Raw genomic sequence first — 27,541 nt, 5'->3', positions numbered from 1 at the left:
TTCATTAAATAAAGCCAAGTCACAAAAGAAAAATCATCAACAAAGATAGAGAAATATCAAAATCCTGTTTTGGACACGACAGAACAAGGACCCCAAACATCTGAATGAACTAATTCAAACGGAAAACTAGCTCTTTTATTGACTCGAGGAATTGATGACAAACGATGATGTTTTGTAAATTGACACGACTCACAATCTAAAAACGACACATTTTGAAATTGAGGACATAATTTCTTCAACAACGATAAAGATGGATGTCCCAATCGACAATGTGCTTCAAAAGGAGTTAAGACGCCTAAACACGCTATGGACTTAGGCACCTGGGTATCCAGAATATAAAGACCGACTGATTCATGTCCTTTACCAATAATCTCCTTCGTCATAAGATCCTGAAAAGATAGTGATCAGGAAAAAATGAGACAACAATTTAAAGCTCGAGTAAGCTTGCTCACAGACATTAAATTAAAAGAAAATTGTGGTAAACTTAAGACAGACGATAAAGAAATTAATGGAGTTGGATTAATAGTGCCAGAACCGAGAACATAAGTAGAACCATCAGCTAAAGTAACATTGGAAGGAGATGTGTGTGACTGAAAAGTGGAGAAGAGACTAGGATTACCTGTCATATGATCTGTGACACCAGAATCAATAACCCATTTCGAGGAAGATGAGAGAAAACGTGTTAGGTATACCTGTCTCAACAATGTCAGAACTAGTATGAGATGAATTCTTTAATGCTTCTTGGTACTGAGTGAATTTAGCAAATTCATCTGCAGAAACTGTAATGGTCTCCCCAAAGGACGAGATGGGTGTTGATGTAGTAGCTGCAACATGGGCTGAGTGAGACTTTTGAGATTTATTTTGCAGTTTTCGACACGAGTATTTGGTATGACCCGGCTCATGACAATAGTAGCATACAACTCCCCCTTCATTCCGGCATCGATTGACCCGACTACCTCCACCCCACCTCTTGTATCACCTCTACTATTGCGACTGATGAGGGCATTAGAAAGCTGAGTAGGTGAAGCAACATGAGCACTAGTATTTGTGCGAAGAACTCTGGTAAAGGTTTCTTGCAGTGAAGAAATCTCGACACTAGAAAGAATCTGGGATTTAGCAGTTTCGAACTGAGAACTAAGATCAGCTAGAAAACTCATCACAGTCATTTGCTCCCTCTGAGCTTGTTGAACATTCACATCCGAACTAAAAGGTAGCAAAATATTCAATTCTTCGTAAATCTTTTTGAAATTCATAAAATAAGCCTGAAGAGACTGATCTTGTTGTTCAGCACGATGAAAACCCTTACAAACTTCATAAATACGCGACATATTCCCTTTCCCAGAATATAGAAACTCTAAATATTCCATCAATTCCTTAACGTACTCGCAGTGGTTAATCAGACTGATTATCTCAGTGTCAATGAAATTGCGGATTTGTAAAAATAATCGGGCATCATCTCTTAGCCATGTATGACTATTATCCTTTAGTGGATCTTCGGTAAGATGATTGTTCATAGAAATACTTCGCAAATAAATCCTAATTATCTTACATTAATCTAAATAATTCGGACTAACCAACTTATGCTCCGTGATTTTGGATATCACTAGAATGACATCAATTACAGCTAAATTCTTTTGCTCGGCCATAGGAATAAAACAACAGCTCCAAATATCAAAGTAAAGTCCAACAAATAACAACCAAAAATTAAACACAACCTAATTGAAAGACAATAATAAAATCAATAAATTAACCCAAGCTCAATTCTCTAGTCCAAAATAAAATTAGTATGCAGCACAAAAGAAAATTGCCAAAATTATAATTAAATAACCAATGAATTAGCCCAATAACCAATCAAATTCCCAAGCCCAACAACAAAAGCCCAAGGGAATATCAATCCAATACCACTGATTCAGACGAAGACCGGAAAGAAACTGTCGTGACCGAGCTCCAACCCTAGAAATCTTCTAACCTCAGATAGAACTTAAAATGCTCGACGTAATCGAACGCCGAAAAGAGACTGTGCGATGCACTCAAACACCGGAAATAAGCTGTCGTGACCGAGCTCTGATTTCGACGCACAGAAGAGCCCAAGATACTCTCCCAAACGAAGGAAGGCAGAAACCTGCCTGAAATTCCAAGAAGCAACAACCTGGAGTTGGAAAACCGTAGCAGAGAGCCCGAAATTCGCAAGCCCTACACACCGACAATTACAACCAATGCTATAACTGGAAATAGAGAGGTCCGATCGAAGAGGAATTCCCAACAAGTAAGAGCTTAGAAACCTTGCTCTGATACCATGTAATAATATAAGAAGGAAAAAATATTTTTCTCTTATTCACATAGAAAGGAGATGAGACGATACATATATATATACAATGTTAGAGATCTATTTTAGGAAACTATATAAATTAGGGATCTATGATTACCCTATAATTAGGCCCACAATAGCAAGATAACAAGTGCTAAAGCATGACAAATGATATTGTTACGTCAGACATAGAGGCAAGTCAAGAAATTACAAGTACTAGAATGACTGAAGACTAGGAAATCAAACTTGTCGCTGCAATACACCTTAATCTAATAAGAATGCTCATTCATCCCGTCTAATACAACATATTACCTATAAAAATGCACAACACCCATGTTCTAAAGTTTGAAAATGTCCAAAGCCAGAAGAAAAGTTGAGTATGCTGGTATGATGATACCAATTTTTAAATTATGGCTTATAAGATTTAAAAATGAATTTCAAACATTTTCAAAGCTTAGAATTTTAACAAACAGAAATTACTATACCATCATGATACATTTCCTAATCCTGCATAGCCCATTTTGATATTTCTCTCTCAATATACAAGTAAAAGATCCAGATACGGAAGTGTAAAATAATCTATAAGGATCTAGCTATCAATCTACAGAGCTAAGGCAGCTCCTCTGAAAGCCATGCTCTCAATCATGCTCAGTAATAAGAAGTGAAGAAAGGAACTCAAATCTGCCTGTATAGGCAGTTGTGTTCTGAAAGGCACTGTCATTTATTTGTTCATTCCTTATAATCATCGCATTAAATAAATCTTAATTTGAACCATCCGTACTTCATGAACAGAATCATCTTTATGGATGAATCTCATAGATTGCCTTGAAGAGTTTATAACATTCTTAATTTATTTTTTAAGCAAAACACCAACACAGCCTCAATGGATTTTCAAGCTCCACAAAGGAAGGCTCACGGGGATTTAGGTTCCCTGACCGTATATAAAATCAAACTCACGATAACAAAAGGAAGGGGGCATAAACATGACCTCCCCAAACAAAAACAATGCAGCATAAGAGGGTGAAATAAATGGAGGAGTACTACTTTCTATACAAAGAAAGCAAGTGAAAAGCAACCTAACAATCTCTAATACTAGGAACTAGGAAGTCCATCTCTGTCAATCTATACAAGATTCCGAAGTTGTTGTGAAAGATCAAAGGGTCCATACTTTTGATAAGGGCGTTGGTCCCATCCCTTGGATGCAAGTGAATCGACAACATGGTTTTCCTCACAATAAGTGTGAAAAACAGTATCGCAATCAAATGAGAGGTGTCTAAAACTAATTACACCAATGTTACTAAGACAAGCACCGGATAAAAAATATTTCAATTAAAGCATCAAACTACTTCTATGAGCTTCAACCCCAAGGCACTGCCCACTAAAGCTTTGGTTAATCCCCAAGTTCAAGCTCCTTGCTTTCATTTGTGCTTGTGAGGTTTTGTTAGCAAGGACAAAAGTGATAATGGTCCCAATCCTGTGGTTCCAGCAAGAGCAAGTGCAAAGACGCGTAGCGCTGTGTTTGATTTCAGGGAAGATAAATGCATCTGAATTTTCTGTTACATTACATGGATGACTCTCATAAGCTCTCATGATTATGTTACCCGAAATGAAATAGAAGCTATGAAAAATGTTAACTGTAAGCACGGATAGAATATGTAATTTGTGACCATGAAGCATTGAAAGCAAAAGAAAAGAATATAGGTCAATGTTCCGCTCAGTGAAGTGAGGCAGTTGAAAAAAATAAATCAACAAATATAGTGCCTTTGCTGATTTCAGATTCAACAAAATAAATCATAACATATGCTGTCATATTAATGTAATGTTCCATGCAAAAGGAGAGAATTAAGCAAAGAGCAGCATTTGCTTATAATTCAGTACTATGCACTATTCCCCCGTAAAATTATATAGCATAACATGTACATGGTATAAACATTAAATATATTTAGGTTCATCACTGGTGCATATAAATGTCATAATGGGCTATAGACGAGAAAAAAAGGAGGCACAGACACTAATGATTATTTAGGATGACACAACTGTAGAACAAGAATTGTATAGAACTAACATAACCAAATTTAGAGAAAGTTATTTTATAACAATAAATTCTGTATCTTAACAACACAAGTTGTTTAGTCAAAAGCCACATTTCCAACATAACACAGACAGGTACCAGTACAGCATAATTTACACTGACAGCTAAGTATCAGACTAACAGAGAAGTACTATGGCATATAAACATCAGCTACTTAGCAGCCTAAAATAAATTGACATTATTGTCTATTAAACAGATATCACTGCTGTTGAGTAGCGTTGAAGAAAAAATTAGCAAAAAGTAAACTGCACCACTGGTAAAAAGCAGGAAAAGGAACAAGATTAAGGAAGAAGATTAGGGTAACATACATGCTGTTTCTTGGCAGATTCATGGCCGACAAATTTTTGAAAACTTCTTCTCTCTCCTTTTTGTGGAAAACCAACAGGCCATTGCAACCATCCACGCTGAAAATCTCGATAGCAACGGGGCGAAGTTGATAATCACGCTTCAGAAGCTCGTGAACACTATCAAGCTTCCACATACGCCAAAGATGGGGCACATTCCCACTAGTACACAACTTTTCCTTTCCCCATGCACCACCATTGTATGCCCATGCCCTACCCCCAGCAAAAACCTTCGCTGTAGCACACCAGGATGAAGTTGACTTGGAATTGGAATCCATAGAGAAATCTTTTTTAACACCCAAGGCCTGATCAATGACAGAGAGATCATCTTCACTCTCTTTTTCATATATACATCCAGACTCATCAACGTAAAAATTCTCAATGACGTATAGTGATAGTTCCCCAATAAGAAAAATACCATCATGCTTATCCAGATCCACCACTCTTTCGCAGTTGTACTTGTACTTAATTTTTTCAAGAGGTTCGAGATAAGGTCTAATCAAGTATTCACCATTATCGTTCAGTTCTTTGTCTGATTTGTCCTCTGCAACTCTAACTTCATCAATTTTTATTGAAGAAGAATGCCTCGGAGATCCAAGATCAGACTTTCCATACATACTGTCTGCTCTTTGAGTGGAGGTAACACTGGACTTGATACCAAATTCGGCAGCTGAATGAAGACTTGCTTCATTTATACTACTATCACGATCATCATTCCATCCTAACCCATTTAACGCTACGTCTTTAGCTTCATCAGATTCTTTTAAAATCAATTCATCATACAGCTCAGCATTAAAAGAGTCTTCGTTTGTCTTATCATTTAGATGATTGAAAATAGGATCAAAGTTAGTATCAGATTCATTGAGATCATTTTCAGTTTTCTCCTCGAACAGTTCTCCTTCCCCTAACTCAAATTGTCCGTTCACAATATTTTCAATAGAATCAATCTTTAATTTGCACCGCTCCAGTTTTTTGCGCATCCTGTATGGACCTTCAATGGGGCAAAGCTGCCACTCAGGCTCTTTATTCTTGGAAGAATTACCAATTGGGAATATTCCTCTCTCAAGTATAAGTTGTTGAAGATGAGTTTGCCACTCACTTTCAGCATGAAGGACCCATCCATACTTATCCTGACGAGTAACTCTTAGTTCAGTAGCCATCGCATCACGAACCAATTCAAGCGCAATTCTTCGTTCATTAACCTGTTCCCAATGTCTTATGCCTAGTTTTGAGGTGTCAAGGGATTTTCTCCCAATTTCTCTCTTACGACGGCTATCCATGCCTTTTGTCCTCACTCCAGGAAACTTTGTTGAACCAGTAATGTACTGTACCCACATTATGGCAGCGCACTGTTCCAACACTTTATTCACAACCTGTTCAGAACTATGAAGCCACTCATAAAATTCAGATAAACCCCCAGTCAAAAGCTTATCAAATCCACCATGTAGAACATCCAGAGGAGGCCCCTGATTTGGTTTAGAGACAAGCAAATCTTCAAGTGTAGCCATACGATGTACCAGAAGATACTTGAGAATGTCAACAGCCATATTCTGTGCATTTTGTCTCTGATCATTAAGAAGAGAGATCAGATTTACACAGAGACAGCAATTGAGATCAGTATCAAGATTACTGGGACAGAATATTAGTCGCCTGTGGGCAACCAGTAACTGTAAAACTGTGAAGATATCAACACCTCCATCCTCTGGTGATGAGTTAGGAGTCAATCTTTTCTTTTGTTCATTCCGCAAACCCAAGCGTGAAAGAAGATCATCTTCTCCAATGCTGATCAAGAATGACGGCAGGAAACAAAATAATATCATTCGATTCATATTTTTCAAAAGTGCTTGTATATAAGCATCAAGTTGCCTGCTTCCTCTTCCAATAGAAAGAATTCCTTTGCCGCTCGGAACTGCATCTTCAATCCGGCCATTTTTGTTTGCCAACTGTAACATAGATAGCAAGAACTCCAGAGTCTTCAATACACCGGCTGGCTGAGGAAAAGCTCCCATGTATACACAATCCACTATCATCCAACACAATGCATCTAAGTTCAAGGACCAGCGACTCTTATCAAGCTTTTTCTCATTTTCCTCATCATCCTGCAAGAGACGTCTTTCTAGGAAGTTCATCAGTCTAGTAAGGCATAATCCCTGAAAAACTAAAACAGAATCCGCATCGACATAAAGAGGTGCACTTTCCAAAATAGTCTCTACTATTTGTGCAGCTTTCATTTGCTCAGTCACAAAATCAGAAAGAACTTCTGCCATAAAATCTAAAATAGCAGTAGCTCCAGCGGAAGAATGGCCACCTCCATAGCCAGAATCATCCACTTGGTGAAGAAGAGTGGGACTAATAGTGAACAGTGTGTTTGAAGCATTAAGTCCCTGGGAACTTGACTTCATTAAGTCTGAAGAGGAATCAATTTCATTCATGGACATAGTGGATGCAGTCTGGCCTTGTGATTCATTGTGACTCGCACCCCCCAACCAAGATGTCAATGCTAAAACTGGGGACGAAGAGGGAGTGAGTGGAATCCTCAAGTTAGATCTCTCAGATAAAATAGGGGATTCAACCATGGTGAAAGAAGCAGAACTCTGTGAATCATCACGGCGGATGTTATCTGGTGTGCTATTCACATCGCAGTAGCTAAAATCATTATTGCTAGAAGTGGCATTGGAGACCTGGTCAACTGCTTCACCATCAACACTAAACACAGCTTGCACATCTTTTACCGACTTGTCCAATCCCTCCTGGGTTGAGACAGCACTAATATCTGGTTTATCACCACCCACATTATCTGGGAAAACAGGAATATCTTCCGAACTAGCACTAACCTGCCCTTGAGGAAAGCTATCTATACTGATAGAGGACTTTAATGACTGTTCCTGTTCATTAGGCAAGCTAGAAAATGTATTCTGGGAACTAGTAGTATCATCAACATCATTCAAATTCTTGTCTTCCATTTTTACGGTGAGTTCTCTTGCCAATGTTACAGCATGGGCAGCCCTAAATAACAAAGAATAACTAATTCTAATAACTACAGATTAAATATACACAGCCAGATACTTTTTGAGAAAATATCAAACATGATATACAAATCTAGTAGAGTCGAAGGATGATTGTGAAAAGGGATAAAAAGCACACCTGACACAGGAAAAGTAGAGGTCAATACAGCTTTCAAGAAACTCAGTTCGTCTGCAGACAGCTGAAAAGACGGGGCACATTTTCACTAGATCAACCATAAATCTGAGGACCGAAGTGGCAGCTGCAGGTGCTGAAGCCTCTCCACCCATCAGGCGAGCAGCATAGGTTTTGTGCATCAGAGCTTCACCTTGGAGCTCTCCAGCCATGTCTAAATTTCCATCCACTAGCTCTGCAACAAGGCTAGCACCCACCTGAGAAAGATTGCCGGATTGGTGCGCAAGCATCGACTGCATGCATAACCTGTCAAATGTTGATTTTGCCATTGCGATCACAGATTCCAATAGTTCCACAAATTTCAATTCTCCAACGTTTCCATAACTTGGCATAAGGGCATGAAAGTCAAGCATGCGGACTTCTGGTAATCTTGGATATACAGGCTTGCCAAAAATCAGACAAAACAAAATATAGTATATATCAGGGGAGTCATAGAAACTCGGAAGCACCTTTGCTAAACCTTGATAACCTCCGCTGGAGCGAAACTTAAGAGTGAACGTAGGAGAAGATGCAAGACACACACCTAAAAGAGTCATGACCCATCTCATACTGGTAGGATGAACAGCATTATCAAGAAAATAAGTAATTAATTTTGATGACACAATTTTATGCCACTGCTCGAGTAACTCCTCAGATTGAATAGTCACCTGCAGATCAATCAGCATCTCAAGTAACATATTTCTTACAATGACATGCTTCCCCATTGATTCTCGCGCAATTTGATGGTGTGAAGTCAGTTCGGGTGGATCGAATGTCATAATCACAAACCTAATAACAAGTTCCAATTCAGAAGGAAGGAACCCATCCTCCAAGATGACCCCCAACAAGACAACTAGCTTCTCTAATACGGGCACTTCAACATCACCCCTCTGTAGAGTCACAAGTAAATGCTGAACAAGGTTAATTCTGCGGAGAATCGTAAGGTTATGATTCCTATACCAATGCATGGAGACTAGATTCTCAAGAAATCCCAGTAAAGCAATCTGAATTGCAATTGGAGCAGTCACCCAGAGGGTCCAGTCCAACAAGACGTGTTCAACCATATCAGCATTTGACAGAACAACGCAATTAGATGTTACAGTAGGCATATGGGTATTGTACAGCTCGGATACATGAATAAACGAATCTTTCTGTGTAGAGAAATCATCCATATCTCCGTGAGATCCAACTGAAGAAAATTCATCGCAGAACTTGACCAACTTAAGATCCTCAAAGCTGGCTTCACTACTAGTTGCAGCAGGTACTGGGGAGCTCTGTGAGGCTCCAGTTTTCTTTGGTTCAGAAAATGAAGCCTCGCATGCAGCAATTTGAAAAAAGATCTCAAGTGACTGCATGTCAAACAATGACATTTTGCGATGAAGAAAAAGTGAGAGCAAATGGTATCCTCTGTACTTCTGCATGTCTCTTACATTATGAGGATTCTGCTGAATGGCACTTGCAAGCAGTGTCAAAGCCATGTGAAGCATGTCCCTCGTTTCAGCAGCTTCAACAAGAGCAAGGACAACAGCCATTCCACCAATTGAATGGATTGTATCGCCAATAACACAATGTTTACCGACATAAATATCCCCAAGAAGTCGACCAAAGCGTGGTATACCTGGACAGAAGTACACAGAAAAAATATAATATAATATAATTATAGCGAAATCCAGAAAAACAATTATGTCTCTGATTTTGAAATGAATTGTTAGATTAAAGTACACTAGACAAATGAAGTCAACTAACCCCCCATAGGAGATGCAGCAGCTGATGTTGGATCCACTAGATTGAGCATGGATAAAGTTCCAGATGCGCGAAAGACTTCTGTACTTGTTCCATCAAAAGCAAATATGAGTTTCTTGCCACACAACTGCAAAGAAAGGTTCCCCAATTTTTCTAAATCCCAAACAAATCCACTGCGATCTGCCCTGTTGATTCCTTGCTTGTTAGTAGTCTCAGCCTTCAGCATGTTAGAAGGGAGAGGAAAGTTGGCATCCAAAGAATCCAAAATAGCCATACTACCCCCACAACAGGCCTGGTTTGGGACAAACTGTAACAGATCAGTATCTTGGAATAGGCCCCTATATCCCCTTCCAAGAATGTACATAAAACATATAGAACCAGGTGGGAGGACCTCTTCAAAAAGATGACAAGATCTGAGCTTCCATGACAATTTACTAATCCTTGCACAAGCAACAGGTGTCCCAATAGTCACGTGGAGAGACTTTCCAGCTGGAGAGGGAGAATATCCAAGTTTCCCAGTGCGTCTTAGCTTTCCATTCAAATATACATAAGCAACGCTAGCTTGAAACAGTCCTGCCAAAGCATTTGGTTTGCTGTGCACAACTGCAAGGTGATACCACCTACCTTCTTCCATTTCAAACCCAGAAAAAGACAAGGATGAAGAGTTGCTCGTTGCAAGGGTTAAAACACCATCTTCCTGAAAACGAAGTTCAGCATAAAAGGGGCTTCCATTGTCCACTGCCCTGACGGAGAATATTTGAAGAAACTGTGCTCCATGTTGCAGTCCACTTGTCATACTATGCCTTTTGGAAATTCCAGCTTTCGGAACTTCTGTTTCCCTTGACTGTGATTTTAAGAGATTTCGATACTGAAACCAACAAACAAAGGAATAACCAGCAGCAGGAGGCCATGATCTTTCCCTAAGGGCACTTGAATCGAAGAATGGCCAATCTTGCTCATGTCAAACTCTACAAAGGGTGCTAGAGAAACATCTTCTGAACCCTTGTCCTCCGAAAGCATCAGCTTTTTCATCATTTCAACAAGATAATGACCAGAACTCACGAGTCTGTTTTGCAAAATATACCTAACAAGAATTCTAAGTTCTAATACGGACAACCTGTTATCAAAATACATATAGTTAATATAAATACACTTGTAGTTACATTAAACAGTATAATGAATTATAATCATGAAACAGATGTAGACTAGTAGTTTTTACCTATACGCCCCAAGAATTTCCACAATCTTCAAAATATGAGATACTAGTGGCGAAGAGCTCGATATGAAGGGGCGTATTGTCTCCAGTAAAAGTTCCACACAACCTAAAAAGTTTCATAAGAGTTCCTCAAGATGCTGTTGATGTTAAGAAAAACTGAAGAAACTAAATTTACAGATTCTCACCTACAGATGTAAGGTTTTCCTGATTGAAGGAGCTAGCACGAGCAAGCTTTTCTATGAGGTTAAGCAATTCTAATTGCACCTTTGGGGTAAAGAGCAATAAAGCACGTATAAGCACTCCCACAGCAGCAGCATTGTAAACCCGTTCTTTATCAGGAATGAAAGAACCCCTAGATGTGACAAGAAGAAAATTAGCTGATTCATTTTCAGCATCATTAGATACTGTAGCCGTGTCTGATATAAGAAATGGTGGAATTACCATTTCTAGAGCAAGTTCCAGCAGCAACTGTATGACTTGTCGCTCATATTCAACACAAATCAAACCAGAATCGGAGAGAAGATCATAAAAGGTCTGGGAAGATATGACAGTATGCAACTTTGTCCTGTTAACAACACTGTCATGAACTCCTACCGTCATTACTCGCAATAAGTATGTAAACACCTTACTGCACACAATTATAGAAGATTGATTTTTCTGTTCTCCATCGCTTTGAAAACAATGGAGGGTAGTCAGCAGAAGAGAAAAGCCAGTTGCTTCACCAAAGACCCTCCGAGCTGAGCTATTAGCTCCTAGAATGCGCCATAAGGCTCCAAAAGTATCAAATTTCGCATCGTCTAGAAGTCGGTATTGAGATCCCAAAGAACTTGTAACCACCCCACTTTTTAGAATTTCTACCAATGATCCCAATTCTTCTGGATGAGCCTGATGAAAAAAGAAATAGGGATGATTTTAATGCTCGTATATTCAAGTAATGCAAGAAGCACTATGGTTGTTACTTGCAAAATCAAGTAGCAATTATATTTGCAGTACAGATCACATACACAAAATGATAATGTGATATATAAAGCTCCGCGAAAACAAAAGTATTTATGAGAAACCAAGGCATGAATAGAAGTTGAACCCTACATGGATGACACTGAGCTACAAAAAATGAGATAACCGACAAAAGGCGGCAATGTCAAATAACATTACAATGCCGCATATTCGCTTCTTCTAAGCACTTAAACCTATGCGCAAAATACAAATGGGGAAGAAGAACAGATCAACCATTCAAACTCTTAATGTCAAAGCCATCTTTTATTATACTTTCTAAAATGATTTTGACAAGAAAACACATCCTTGTCAGGTACCAACATTATGCACAAACACAAAAGCTATTTACCGTGTTCACATTTCAAGATTTAGATACTTCAATAGTGTATCTAACATTTTCTTACACAGCTATGAGCCTGTGACAACAAAGCACATTTTTCATTAAAAAAAAAAATTACAAGTTGAGCAATTAAGTTTGGACAAGGGCAATTAAAGAATAAATTAGTTAAATCCATTAAAATATAGCAGCATATCATCTCTGAATTAAAAGGCAAGGGCAGAATTTATATGCGAAACAAAAATATTAATTAGTCGCCTGATACAGATATAAATTCATTTTCACACGGCACATGTCAAAAGTCTAGAAAAGGAAAGATGGCAAGAAATTGTATCAAAATCTGGCGAGCATGTGAAAGGTCATGGCAAAAATGATAACCTAATGGAAAATCTGGGATGCAAAAGATGTATCTTGTATAATCAGGATGGGCAAGACAAAAAAATTGCAACCACTATAATGGTTACATTCTTGATATCAGGTCAAGTCAGAAGGCATTTCAAGTTCAGCCACAACCAAAAGAAATGTATATCAAAACTTGGAACTCGAAAGGAGTTGGGGGTTATTGTTCTTGAAGCTTCATAAAGGCAGAGAATACGCAGCTTCAGTAAAATTCAAGGCATAGCAAAAATGAAGGAAATAAAGAAGGTTGTGGACCTGTTTGGCATCCTCAATAATTAAACATGATAACACCTGTAGAACACCTGGACGATGAATATCTGATACCAAAAATGGAAGGATGATAGACGCGCCATTAGCAGAACGAAATAGTGTTTGATTAGCCTCTGCCTTCTTCAATAAGAATACTAAAGAATCCCATGCAACTGCAATTGTGTCCACTGCTCCAAAAAGAGGAAATTTCCCAGAACCAGATTCTAAGAGTTTCGGAGAGGAAAGAATTGCATCCTTATTGTCCAAATGTTTCTTAAAGTTGCTTGAGCTAGCTTCTCTCTCCAACAGAGCAGGATCATAGTCGAGATGCTCTGGAACCAACTGAAACTCATGCTTCTTTAGATCATCTAACAGAACCTCCAGTACACCAACTTCCCTTAGGATTTTCTTGTATTGTTGATCAAACGACAAAAGTTTAACAAAGAATGACAAAATTGTGTGCTTTAATTCAGAGGTTATTGGTTGCTGCAATAAACAGCAAAGTGAAAGCAACTCTTGTTCAGGGATGATATTCAAAACGGTTACTGCATATTCGAGAATTTTCAAGATTATCTCTTGTAGAGATGGGGGGAAGCCAGCCATATTTAGGATCAAAAGGGGTACAGTGCGCAGCTGCTGACACAAGTTGTAGTTTTCAAGATGGCTAGAGAATATTTTGAACATTCTATTCAGTACTTCAGCCTGCAGTTCCCTACTTTCAGCTTTGATTAAAATGTCTTGTAACATCTGAACAGCATCTAAATCTTTGACTTTGTCAGTATCTTTCTCCCAAATTTCATCAGTTATTCAGTCAGATGATGGTGTACGACTTTTGCCATGCCCACTAGGCCTTGCCTGAGAAACTTTTGAAGTTTTTAGTCCAGATGAAGCATCAGAAAGGCCTGTTTGAGCAAAATTAACAATGACATCAAGCAGCCTAAAAAGTGTAGGAGAGAGGAGATTTCGTGATGAGTGGTTTCCTCCTTTGCTACAATCCTTCCTCTCTATCTCATTTGCCAAACGCAAGTTCTCTGAATTGGAGTCTCGTTCAGAAAGCGGCTTGGAATAAAAAGTTAGGCCATCTTGATTCTTGGAGAGAACTAAAGCAAACTGGACCAGGAATTGATAGCCATGAGCATTGTGAATATCGTCCCTGAGTCTTGTACCACCAGCCTCTAAAAGTAAAAAACAAATGGTCTAGAATCAGCACCGAAATAACTTTTTAAAAGGAGAAAGTAATTCTTAATTCCTCGAATGCATGAGAATTCTTTTGGATGTGTGGCGCCTAATTATACTCTACACTTTTCCCCTCGACCGGGGTTTGAACTAATATAGCAGTACTTTGAAAAGTTCTCATGTATTAGGTTACCCTAATATTTCCTCCTATATATAAAGGTATTAAGGAGAAAAGGTGAACATAACTAAGAGACGCGAGATCAGAAAACACATTTTAATTCTCCATCATTATAGTGAAATCTAGCTATGGCAAGTGTATGTAGCTTTCGCATTGAGAGTAACCACTCTAAATTCTGGGTACTTGCTTTCGATTTTCTGTGTTCCATGTTATTGCTTCGGTAATACAGGATTAATGATTAATGCATAACAATTTCGTGTTACCTAAATCATTCACTAAAGGAGTTTAATTTAAGCCAACTTATGGCATCAAAACAGAAGCTATGTTGCAAATATATGTTTTTATGGGATCTCTAAAATACGCCATTTCATTGCAAAAGGAAATATGTATCTCGCTTGAACTTTCAGGTCTAGTTCTTGGGAGATATTAGGACATTTTACCTGCCCTATATGACAATTCAACACATTCAAGAAGCATGTCCACGATGCCCATTGTATAGGCAGGATCCCCGCAATCAGGTTTAAAATCCTTCACGGCCATTAGTAGTACTTTTATCTGGCATACGGACAAGAAACGAAAAATCATTGTAAAAAATTTAGCATAAGGAGATGGGGAAAGTAGTATTCAATATACAATGCAAGCAATTAAAATTCAATGTTGATTGTAATGTAAGGATTTAAAAAAACTTGGGAAGTAATTGGAAATGAAGAATGAGAGCCATCTTTAATTAGATATCTTGTAAAAGGGACATTTTAGCATTTGATGTTATTTATTCAGGTGACTAACCTTTAAGTTTATAAATAAGTCACTTTGTTTTCCAAGAGGTTCAAATTAAGTGAGATTGTTCGATCTAACAAGTCTAGGAGAAAAGAAAAACAAGAACTATTCTCTTCATGCACAGCTAGTGTAATACGATGCAAACCCCTTCCCTTTTGGACGAAAATACAGCTATGTCATTGATAATCCTTGAAAGAAGGTAACAAGTATGTCTACAATCTCGTGAGTTTCTCATTTGAAAGTTCATGGGACTGCCTTCAACTTCCTATAAGTGAAATGTCTTATCTCACAATAAAACTAACCAGATATTCTAGTGACATCTAAGACATTGTTGTATGCCTACATTCAAACCCCTGATTCACATGACATGGCTCACTTATGAGTAAATAGGCTTAGAAAAGCAAAGTTAATTTATCGGTAATTATAATCATATACTAAAAATTAAGAAAAGTGTTAAAAGTTAATAGAAGGGAAATTTTTTATTATTTTTTATTTATTTTTTTAATAACTGTGAATGTCTCAACCAGCTTACGTTCACCTCGACTAATCCCACTGGATCCTAAAATTTGCAGCCGAATACTCACCTTACTGGCCCTGAGGGGACTCGAACTAGTAACCATTGGGGAACAAACCCAAGGTCTGACCATTGAGCTACCCCTCAAGGTTAATAGAAAGTAGAAATTAACAAGAGGTAATATACAAGAAAGTAAACCAAGAGTTCTGTTTTCTATTTGCAAGTGATTTAAACCTAAACCATTTGATTAACAAAAAAATAATTATATACCAGATGGTGCTTGCGTATATACTTGGTTGTGCTGCCATTGTCATTGACCAAAACAAGACCAAGTATCTGGAACAATAATACATAAAAAATCACTTCACCGATCAGGAAAAACAGAAACACTTATGGCTCAAACAATTTTTCCAACATTGACTCAGTAGAGGATGATGAAATTCGATGCTACCTGCTTAGCATGTCGGTGAAGTTGAATGGTATGCAAGTGAACAAGATCCTCCTTATTGTGTGAAAACACCACAAAAGAACCATTGGCAACCATTTGAAAGAGTAACTGGAGTGAATTATCCTCTATGAGACTTTGAGCAGATGAGGGAAGGCTTGCCAATGCTTTCATGATATGTACAACACTTCCCTCTACCTACAAAAATTTAAAATAGTTGTAAGAAAAGTTGATGTTGTCAAAGACATATCCTAATCTCACAAACCAATAATTGGAAAACGTGTACAGCAATATTCTCCCTGCAAAATTGAATACAACAAAAGTCAAGTTCTGAGTACTAATGTTATGAGTGACATTAGAACATTTAGCATCAACTGAGAAGCTGCTTTTCACTTAGAGATTTATGGAAGGTACTATATCCAATTCATTAACTAAGCTAATAAACTCAAAGATAAATAATGAGAAACTTATAGCCAAAAATATGGGAACTTATTTGTAAAGTGTTACACATGTTACCCCTTGATAGCAGATATGCTTTCAAATATCAAATTTGATGGCAAGGTTAGAAACATGTTATGTCTCGCATGAAGAGAAAAGAAGAAAGCGTGGAATATTCTTCCAAATGGTGAGTTGTTTAACTTTGATAAAATATCAGATCGAGAAACCACCGACCCTAGAGAAAGACGGAAAGAAGACAAGAAAAGCTCAAAAAATCAGATGAACAAAGTGCTTATTGAGTACTTGATCAAAATCTGTGAGTGCCAACATGAATTGTAATTGAAATATTCTTTGGTCACCCCACACTCTGGTTGATGTCAACATCAACTTTGTAAAAACAGTTAGCAGAGAGGAAGAATCAGTTAACTTTCAGTTTTACAGGTTGCACTTACCAAATTTCAGAGACTAGCACTCTCTAAGAATAAGCAGAGTAAATAATAAATGATAACTCCCTAATGAGAATTCACATCCACCAACATGATAATTACTCAAAAAAAACTTTAGTTTCTATGTAACAAAAAAGCATTTCTTCACCTTCACAGGAACTCATAATCGGTATTTTATGACAAGATCCATTACATTTACATCTATAATATAGCAACGGTGCAACTGATTTACAATCTGATCACCAAAATAGGGAAGCAACAACTATCTGGACTTAAAAGCAAAAAAAGAAAAAGAAAAGTAAATTCAAGTTGTAGACAATAATGCCAGAACATGACCTGAACTTTACAACAAGAAAACATTGACATCCGCCTAACATTGCAATTTGGAAGAAAGCAAATCAATAAAAACAAAATACAAAGGAATTATACAAAGGAATATTTACACAGAAATACTAGATTAATCTACATTCCCAAGAAAGAAAGAAATAATATAATAAACTAGCATTTCAGATGGAAGGTAATGTCTTCACTAGTAAAACAACTACCTCAAGCAGCCGCGCAGCTCTAGTCTCCCCATCTTGCTTTTCATCTGCTTGTATAACCCCCACATCATTTTTCAGCTCTAGCCTCTGATTGCCCACGTCAGGAGCAAGAAGAGCATTTAGGACATGAATGAGACAGCATAAGATCCCAGAGTCAAGAAAAGATTGTTTGTCGATAGGCTGTAGACACATAATAACTTGTGAGATATACCAACATGCAATGCATATATATAACTTAAAGCATTCAGTCTCATTAACATTTCTTTCCATTTTCCACAAAGGGATGTCAATAAATCACATACCAATATCAACCACAGATTATCGTATTCAACAAAAATATTACATATCATCATGTTTGCAAATGCAAGCAGGGCAAAATACTTAAATTAATTGGATAATAGTATTGAAAAAAAAAATGCTCCTCAATCCTGGAACTGAATGTGCTAATTTCGACATTTTGGAGATTTCTTAAACCCTCCACATCACTTTTTGCATATAGTGGAGGACAAAATTCACTTCCCTAAAGTTTAAAGTTCCTTTTGCAAATAATCATTATCAAGAAGGAGATGATAGAGAAGCATGTGAGACGGAAATCCCATTCATGCCATTTTACTGAAACTGGGATGGAGAGGAGGCACCACAGCAATGACTGAATTTAAGTTATCATGATAAATGAAAAATGAAATAAAAATAATTATTAAAGCAAAAGGCTAAAAGAATAGAAGATCGTATATTAGTACATTCAATGTACATACCTCAGATACAAGGGCTTCAACTGCATGTAATAAATTTGCTCCCGGACTGATGCCATCCTGCTGAGAATTAATAATGTGTTTTAACCATGCGAAAAACAAGATTGAAAAGGAAATATGAGAGAGAGAGAGAGAGAGAGAGAGAGAGAATTTTTCGCAAATAGAATCTGAGGAAAAACCTGCGTGGTTGTAGAGAAAAAGTTCATAACTTTCTCAACTTCCAAAGATCTTGTTTCACTGCTTAGTTTCAACTTTTCAATATCTGTCACAAACGCTCTTCCCACTACAAAAGAAAATATGTGTGTCTCTATTAACCTGCAAAATGATGATTTAGAAATTAACCTATCTATTTCACTAAGAAAGCAAAAATTTCAATGAAAAGAATTTAAGGAACAAATTAAGAAATTTGACATGTTTCTTACAGGTAAGAGAATAGTGTATTTATAGCAAGATGGATAAGCATAAAAGTTATTAAGTCTAACTTACCTATAAGTCAATTATCATTGAAGACCTGTTTGGTTACCCTAATAAGTAACAACTTTCTTACTTGTACATGAAAAACGTTACTTATTTTCACAGTAATGGCGTGATACTGTTCAAATATGCAACTCTTTTGATGGTGAATAACTCAAGTACCTGTACTAATCTAAAATTTACAAATATATTAAAAAACTATTATTTAAATAATAAAAAACTTAAAAGTTGATAAATTTTAATTGGGAATGAAATTTGTTTAGGTTCTAACTCTTTTTTTTTTTTTTTTTTTTTTTTTTGAAAAGTGGTTCTAACTCATTAAACTAATAAAATTTTACCAAATAACAGAATAAAAATGAAACAATTTGATTCTAAAAAAAATTAATTGGTTTATTAAAAGTTAGAAGTAATAGTATCAAAAATTTATAACTTAATTATGTTTTAATAGCAATTTTATATTATCTAACATTGATGCTACGTACAGAATAATTAACCATTGAAATGATTTTTAAAAAATTAAGCACCATTTGATCTAACAAAGACTACATAAGCAGTAGTCAAATAATGAACCTGGTAAAACTAATGTGTTGGTAATTTATTAAGCATATCAAATATTAAATCTAAATTTATACGATACATTAAAACACATTCTCATCAAACTTTGGTGGAGAAAGTGTTCCATTGCTTTATAAAACAAGCCAAATATCTTTTCCTTCATTTGACAATTTCACTCTACTCATGTGTAACCATTTCGTTAAACATAAAATTGTTTACAAGTTAGTTATCCAAAAATATGTACGAAAGAAAAAGTAGTTAATTCCTGTATCTGTAAACACTCGATGGGATTTTTTTTTTTAGACGGGGAGTATATTTTTCATCTAGGAATTTATTAAAAAATAGCACAGCTATAGTGATTCTAGTAAAAAATAACCAATTTTAAAAGACAACTGAAATCTCAGGTTAAACATACCAATTGTGATAGTCAGAAATGAAATCTCAAGTAAATTCATTTATAGCGAAATATTATGGGACAAAAAAGGGAATAAAGGAAAATTGCCCTCATACATGGTAATTAATTGAGTTATATTTGTGTGCTGCTTCACTAATCTACAAAATATATCTACAGTCCAATTCAAGGCCTTTTCTTTGTCCTGCATTGACACAGAAAAGAGGTCAGACTTGGTGTCTCTTCTGATATATCTACGCCAATGTGGGGGACTAAATATAATGATGATCATACATGTAGACCTACTGTACAATGTGTCTGTGAGTACCTTTTCAGAAGTAGATGAACGGAACTCTTCCCAATATCTCTTGAAATCCAATTCCAGTTCATGTCTGTCTCTGTTCACAAGGTAAGAACAGCAACTGTAAATGTTAAAATCTAGATCATGCACTTGTATTAGCAAAACCAAACATGATAGCAATTTTCCATTCGAATCCAGCATAAGTCAAGCAAAAAAGGAAGTTTAAATCAATAAGGTACATATTCCATGATTTTCCAATGGATTATATACACAATCATGATTTAAAGAATCAGTGGTGCAAACTAACTGAATCTAGAACTCCCAGTATGGACATCACATGCCCACTGTTTAAATCAGCAAAGAAGATGACCAATATTGACATGTTGTCATAAAAAACATTTTGTATCAAAGAATGTACGGTTTGGAAGCAAACTAAAAGACCAAACTTATTGCAAAGAATTAAATTGATCCACAGCAGGTTATATCTCGTTGATACACTGTTGCCAATGCAGATGTTAAGAAGAGAGAGAGAGTTTAATGGAAAAAAATTCAAAAAATTATTTCAATTTAACTATGAAATAATTTTGATTGATCACATCACCATTGACCAACTATTGGGCGAATCACCTGAGCACTAGGCCCACAGAAAACAATCACTGTTGAAATACACACCACGGTTATGAAAAGATTAACATCTCTCAATCTTATTACATTTTTTGACCTAAAAAATAAAACGAAAAGGTTATCATATTCAACCCCCAAAAATGTCATTCTTTGGCTCCCATCTCGCACCTCGACATGTCCTGCTCTTATTAGAGAAATGGGCTTTCGCATTATGTATTGTTTCATATTCTCTTGTTATAATTTTCCCCATTCTACTGCTTAATAAACACGTTCACCAGACTATTTTAATCCGTCAACCTCTGCAGAGCCACTCAAAACCCTATGTTTAACGGAAAGTCCTTCAAAAGAATTGGTTAATTCCAGTTTCCATTAATTTATAAGGATCCAGTTACAAAATTTCTTGTATTCTAATTCTCATCCTAGCATAATTGTTTCACCAAAACAACCAGTACTCAATTTTTACAATTATATCCATCCACTCAACCAAGGCAACAATACCAGAAAATGTGAGGCAAATTCAAATCACCGTTAAAGACGACGTCCAAATAAGATTTATAGACAAAGTATTTATCACCAGTTCCTGTTTAAGCAATAGCTTGATGACAAAACACCAAGCTCGAGAACATTTTCCTAAGAAGTTTAATAGTTAATACCTAAACAGGAGAGAAAACATACACAGAAGCTCATCAAATGCCCAATCCGAGAAGGTAAGCAAATATATTTTGAACAATAAAATATTAGACAAATCCATTTTTAAGAAATTTTATTTGACATGAAATGAATTAGCTGCAAAGATTAACTAATACGTGGCCCAGAAATGGAAACACAAACCTAAGTGAACAAATTTCTTTACATGAATAAAAATATCAGTCCCGAAGTGTCTGATCACGAGTCTTGCTTTTTTCAAATTACCACATTTATCCCACACCAAGCACAATGAGCACCAATCAGTACCCATGAGTTCAATGTCAGCTGCATCGATAGTGGGCTAAAAGTATTTAAGCATTGAAAAATATCATCCCATACTAGGTTCTGCGCAATTTTCAGATTCACATTCCAACTTTATGCAGTAGGATTTAGATAAAATTTTACCCCCTTGACCAATCAACAAAAAATAAAAACCAGGTGAAGTGGTTATGATTTTGTATGGAAATTTAATACTTAACAAGATAACTTATCAAGCATGGTAAGAAAATGCAGCAGACACCAATAACTATGGGCAGTATAGCTAGTCAGCATTTCCTCACTCTTTTTTTAAAGTGTATCTTTAGTCTTTAATAGCTTTCTGTGATCAGTAATCTGCATATTCCAGAAGACTAGCCTAAAGCCTCTACTTCGACCTAAAACTAAAGGATTGTCCTTTCCAAAGAGAAAGAGCTTTCCCTTTTTCTTTTTTCTTTTTAATTTCCATTGACACCATCCAGAATCAGTTTAACAAATAATCCTAGCATCAACCTGTCATCACCGATCATTAGCCAACCAAAACTAAAAGTAATATCCATAGTCCCATTTAGCAACCAAATATTTATATTGACCACTTCGTCTAACTGTTGACTACCAAATTCTTCTTCTCCAACCGCAAAAGCAATGCAAAGACCAATAATATTTGTCACGAGCTTATATAATATTTTTTGCAAGCATAGACTCATAAAAAGCCGAACCTTGAAGACGATGATGTGTAATGGCTGGATGATTGGGCATTGCTTCTACTGTCATTGACATCTTTGAACGGCGATGATGAAGGAGATGACGAAGCTGACGGAGTCTGCGAAAGCCCAACCTTCTCCTTGAAGTCTTTAAGAAGTGTTACCCATTTCATCGTTTTCTTCCCACTTGAATTCCCAAACATGACCGGAATGACCAAATTTTTTTCCACTCAAGGAATCAGATCCAAATACCCTACAAGGATCCCCAGCTCATTTCCCCAATTCCCCTTTTACCACTCAAAATTATATTTATTTTCTAAAAATAAATAAATTTAGCAAAAAAAACTCAGGACGAGTAACAAAAAGAAACTGGAGTGACGATAGGAGTGGAAATAGCGAAGAAGAGCAGCAAGATCAGAAATATATATTCACACACGTATATATGTGTGGATATTTTGATATTCGAAATAATCTATATGGGTTTATTCCTCTCTTGATCTGGATATGCGGCTGACTTCTTTCTGTTTGTGGATTTTTCGGGTCTGAAAAGAATGAATTGAAGTATTTTTCCACTAATCCTCCTTAATTAGATTTTCAAAATTTTGCCCAAGAAAATGCCAGTATATACATATATGGATACACCTATATAGAGAAAGAGGAAGAATTTTGCAGCTGCAGCAGCAGTAGCAGCGTTTTCTCATGTATTCAGAGTTCAGACGGCCTCTACGCGCCTTGTTTCTCGCTCTATATATATATATATATATCTCTCTCTAAGAGATGTATGCGTCACGGATAAACCCTGACTTAAAACTCCTTAATATGCCATGTCAGCGTGGGATCCACAACTTGAGTATGCCACGTGGCCCATCAAGATCGATGACCCCAACGTGAAGGCCTGTCACTTCTGCCTTTTCCTTTCCCTTTTAAAGGGTCTTACCAAACCCTCCCATGCTCAAAATAATAAAAATAAAAGTTACGCTGGGTTCATCATGTGTGTTGTTTGGGAGAGGCTCGTGTACATGTAGCACAGTTCTTAAATTTATTGTAATTGGATTTTTGATCTTTTGTTTTTATCAGAATTTAGGGATTAATTGATTCAAATTTAGTGGTTGAAAGGATGGCGAATTGGGTAGTTGACCTTGTCTAATCCTAGTTATAATATTTAATTATAAAATAAATTTAATACATTAAATTTAACTGAGAGCAGTGCTGTGTGTACACTACCCTGTGTACAATTGTCCTTGTACAAATAGCAAATTTCAAATAAATAGAAACTTTATAAAATGTGTTGGTACTTAACAAATAAATAGTAGTTCCGTCACTGGACTTGTTCACGTTTTGTTGAAATTATAAGCCCCGGGATGATCATAAGGATAAATACTATAATTTAATTTTAATTAGACTCTTAAATTTATATGATATGATTTCAATGGTATTGTACGCTGTTTTTTATTTTTTGAAAAGGATAAGGAAATGTTTAACTCTAAAAAACCAAGACTAAAATGAATATCTAAAAGATGTTTTTTATCCAAAAAAAAAAAAAAATAGTAATAAAAGAGCAGAAGAAAATGTTAAATAGTAACCAAATATTTGGGTAGAATAAGTTTTCAATGTAAGTGTTATTTGCTAAACAAAAAATGAAGATGAATTATGCTGATCAGAGAAAATTGTTGTGGGAAAGATCTCGTTTTTACTAGATTGTGTTAAATATGGTTTTAGATAAGAGTACTGTTATTCATTTCCACTAAAAATTATTATGATGTTATGTTGCATTAAATAATAAGAACAATAAAATGCTTTTCATCCACACCGTTAAAGTATGATTACCTGAATTTATATTGGCCTAGCCCCATAAGACTCAGGGTGCAACATATATCGTGAAACTAAAATTATGAGTATATGATGTACATAAGAGTTTATTTATAACATCATATCATTTGTAGTAATCGCATATCTTGTAATCATCTTTGATATAGTGAATTTTTTCTATTCCATCCGTGTTCTTTTTCTTTTTATCGAGCTTCCATGTAAATCTTGTATTTTTGTTCTTAATTTTATATTGCATACTCACGCTTTTTTTTAACACGTACATTCAATAACTACAAATGACAGAATCTAACAATTTTCGAACCCTTAATGTATTTAATTTTCCTAACATGCATTTCCTTTCTGGCACATAATAATGCAAAAATTGTCGCACTCTTACTCTCAATTACTTGGTCTAATTTTTTAGAAGAATTACTGTCGAATCTTGATCTATATCTCATCATAACTAAAAAAGCTGTGCTTCAGTTTGATTTAGTTTAATTTTAAACAAGTTATAATTCTCTTTCTCTATACTAACTAAATCATGTTATTTCTTTGTAAATCTCACCCCTTCATTTTAGGTCGACATTCTACCCTTTTACATTAAGGGCAATTCCTCCGACGTTTTACTAACCGAATTACCGTCATGGTTATGAGTCATCACCAATACTTTTCTTCAAATCAATTAAGAGCTTTGGACAATCCTATTTTTGCTAGAAGCTCGAATCCCTAGAAATCCATCCTTGATATTTGAAGAAATAAAATTTTAAATCGACAACACATTTATTAAAATGTTGTTTTTTTTTTTTTAATTACATTGAACACTGATAGTCAATAATTATTAAAACACCAAATTGCTCATGAAAAGTCAATGTCAACAATCCCGCAAAGGTATCGTAATTTCACCAAATTTACTTCTGACCCGACATCTAATTCTAATAATTTCAATGGACACTTTAGGTTTTAAGTGGATCGGGTCAATTATAAGTACCTACTGTTTCTTTTTCTTTACACGAAAGTGAATGGAGATTAGGTGGGAATGAGTCTTTTAGACCATGTTTGTCTAAACTTAAAATAATTGTTTGGTCAAAATTTAAAACACTTTAGTTAGTCATTTTGGCAGTTAAGAGTTCGTTTAAAAAAGAAGTAAATTTTTTTACTCATAAATGAAAATTTAATGATATTTTTAAGCACTACTGCAAAAGGAAAGTTGTGATGCATTTTAATTTACCAAATCTCATAAACCGTCACATATGACAGTACTCATAAATAATATTATTATTGTAAATATGTCTTAACTAGTAAGTAACTAGCCTCTTTGATATTTGTTTTGTTTAAATATAATTTAGGGTGCATTTTGTTGTCAATATTTTCATGAAAAATGTCATTTTTTTAACAATTTTTTTTTTTTTTTTTACTTTTGTGCTATTTTATTGATTTTTTTTATGAAAAATATTTTTTCAGTCTTGGTCATGTGACCATGTTTTCCTCGAAAACAAGAATAATATTTTCTTTAGAGGGAGTAGATTTTTATTTTCCAGGTAATTCACTATCTCTTTCTCTCTCAGCTACACCTATCTCATTGACCAACCAATAAAAAAGAATAAGTATAACGTTTTCTAGATTGAAAATTAAATTAATCAAATACGTTTATTTGATAATTTCTAGACAACTTAATTGCCTAAATTTTATTTTATTTTCATGTAAATTTCATGCTCATAATAAAACGCACTCTAAACATATCTAAATTAAGTTGGAAACAAAGATCGATAAAAATCAAGACGTGTAATTCTTTAAAAAGATATGGAACTTCATCATAATTGCTCACGAAGTAATAAGATTAGGGAGAGTACAATCTAGTTCGATCCAGAATCAAAGAGAACTTAACCAAATCAAGTATTAATAAATATCTTAAAAATACAATAATTAATTAATCTCAAAACGAATCGACCAGTTCCAATTCTATTCTTTTATTTAAGCTGTCAAATTTACTAATAGACACAGATGAAATTACTAGGGTATGATTGCATAATAACTAAATTCTCCACAATCTATTCATTGAATTGATTTGCATTTTCAAGTTTAAAGAAATGCTACAATTTGCATCATTAAAAGCATAATATCGTTGGTTTGAATGAGTATTAAAACCAAGAATTTAAACAGAATGGGGTGATAGTCGATTTTAATGCCCAGAACCGATTAGAACTAGATCAAATCTGTCCGTTTTGATTTAGTTTTAATTTGTTCCAATGGTTACAGTAACTTCAACACACTTAAGTAAGATAAAAAAAAAAACAAAAAAAACAAAAACTCAATAAAAGATAACCGTCTTGGTGTTATTTTTTTTCATGAAATGATTCTTGTCTTTTCTTCAAATTATTAAAAAATTTGGAAAAGGTCACAACTTTCCAATAAATTTTGGTGTTATGCTCACATTACAATTTATTTATTTATTATTTTTTTTGCAAAAGGTATATTGCAACATCTCGTTAATACATGTACTAGCATCATAAGTTCAACAACCACATTGTGGTAAAAATTTTAAAGGAAATTTCAGAAGAACATATTCTTATGCTAAGAGAGAAAATGATATTGATTTATAAACATTGTAGTGTAGTTAGAAAGGAAATTTGAAGTCAAATTTATATCAAGTGCCAGAGATTCTAGCTTGCACGAGCTAGTTGGCTAAAGCCTAAGCCCCCTATTTGACATGGATTTTTCAGGATATATTTGGAAAAACTATATTTTGAAGAATATATGATTAAAAAATATAAAAAAAATGGTGGGTTTACTTACGGAGTTATTGTTGAAAAATGTATGGTTGAAAAAAGATATTTATCAAACACGATCTTAATTTGATTACTTTGAGCTTGTTTTGTACAGTTAAAAAGTCAATTAAAATCATTTTTTTACCGTTATTTCCTATTATAGCCATCATTTTTTAATTATTCTCTTACGAGTAGGATCCATTTTATCTCTAACGGTCAAAAAAATCAATTATCAAAATTTCTACCAAACAAATACTTTATATCCCCTAATTTATTAGCAGAATTTCACCATAACTTATAATTTACACATGAAAAAAACATAAATTGAAAAAGTAAATTGCACTTTCAGAACAATACTTACATTTGAAATATTGCGAAAATCGTGCAATGTAATTCATTTGATTCGGGCCCATACATTACTTCTTAATCCACTAAGCCAAAAGCGCGAGAGTGGCCCCACACGCTTTGATTGTTTAAACTTTAAAAGGGCGAATATCACGGTGCGAGCAATCAATTCTCATTCCCGCGTGACTTTAGGAGTTGGGAACTTTTTATTTATTTATTTAGTTTGGAGGCTTTTTCAATTAGCAATAAATTAAATTCTGGTTTATGTAAATTGAAACTTTAACTAATGTGTCGGGTGATTCTGTGCCGTAGCAGGAAATAATATTGAAAACAGCCTGAAAGAAAACGACTGAATTTGAGTATAGATTTTGTTCTTTTTTTATCCCAATTTTTCTAAAATTTATTTTATTTTCAATTACATATTTAGATCGATAACTTTTATCAACTTTTCAATTACATACTTTAATATTGACAAAATATGTTAAAATTTTAATTTTCGATT

General features: G+C 35.3%; 1 protein-coding gene across 1 annotated transcript in view; it reads right to left on the bottom strand.

The window, feature by feature from the left end:
* The window catches only part of LOC111401392 (protein SPIRRIG-like), a 32,731-nt gene extending 9,896 nt beyond the window's left edge, over positions 1-22,835 (bottom strand). The window contains 16 exon segments of the mRNA XM_023029108.1: positions 4,709-7,750; positions 7,889-9,539; positions 9,668-10,582; positions 10,585-10,781; positions 10,884-10,986; positions 11,066-11,765; positions 12,868-14,036; positions 14,656-14,770; positions 15,777-15,842; positions 15,958-16,149; positions 17,381-17,557; positions 18,133-18,189; positions 18,309-18,444; positions 19,669-19,754; positions 19,878-19,947; positions 22,136-22,835. Of these exon segments, the coding sequence (XP_022884876.1) occupies positions 4,709-7,750; positions 7,889-9,539; positions 9,668-10,582; positions 10,585-10,781; positions 10,884-10,986; positions 11,066-11,765; positions 12,868-14,036; positions 14,656-14,770; positions 15,777-15,842; positions 15,958-16,149; positions 17,381-17,557; positions 18,133-18,189; positions 18,309-18,444; positions 19,669-19,754; positions 19,878-19,947; positions 22,136-22,323 (8,864 nt within the window). The 5' untranslated portion in view covers positions 22,324-22,835.
* Between the last annotated feature and the right edge of the window lie 4,706 nt (positions 22,836-27,541).

The sequence above is a fragment of the Olea europaea genome, chromosome 1 (genome assembly GCF_002742605.1).
Source record: "Olea europaea var. sylvestris chromosome 1, O_europaea_v1, whole genome shotgun sequence".
NCBI lineage: Eukaryota > Viridiplantae > Streptophyta > Magnoliopsida > Lamiales > Oleaceae > Olea > Olea europaea.
Note: the sequence above shows the minus strand (reverse complement) of the source record. Positions and strands in the feature narration are given on the sequence as shown.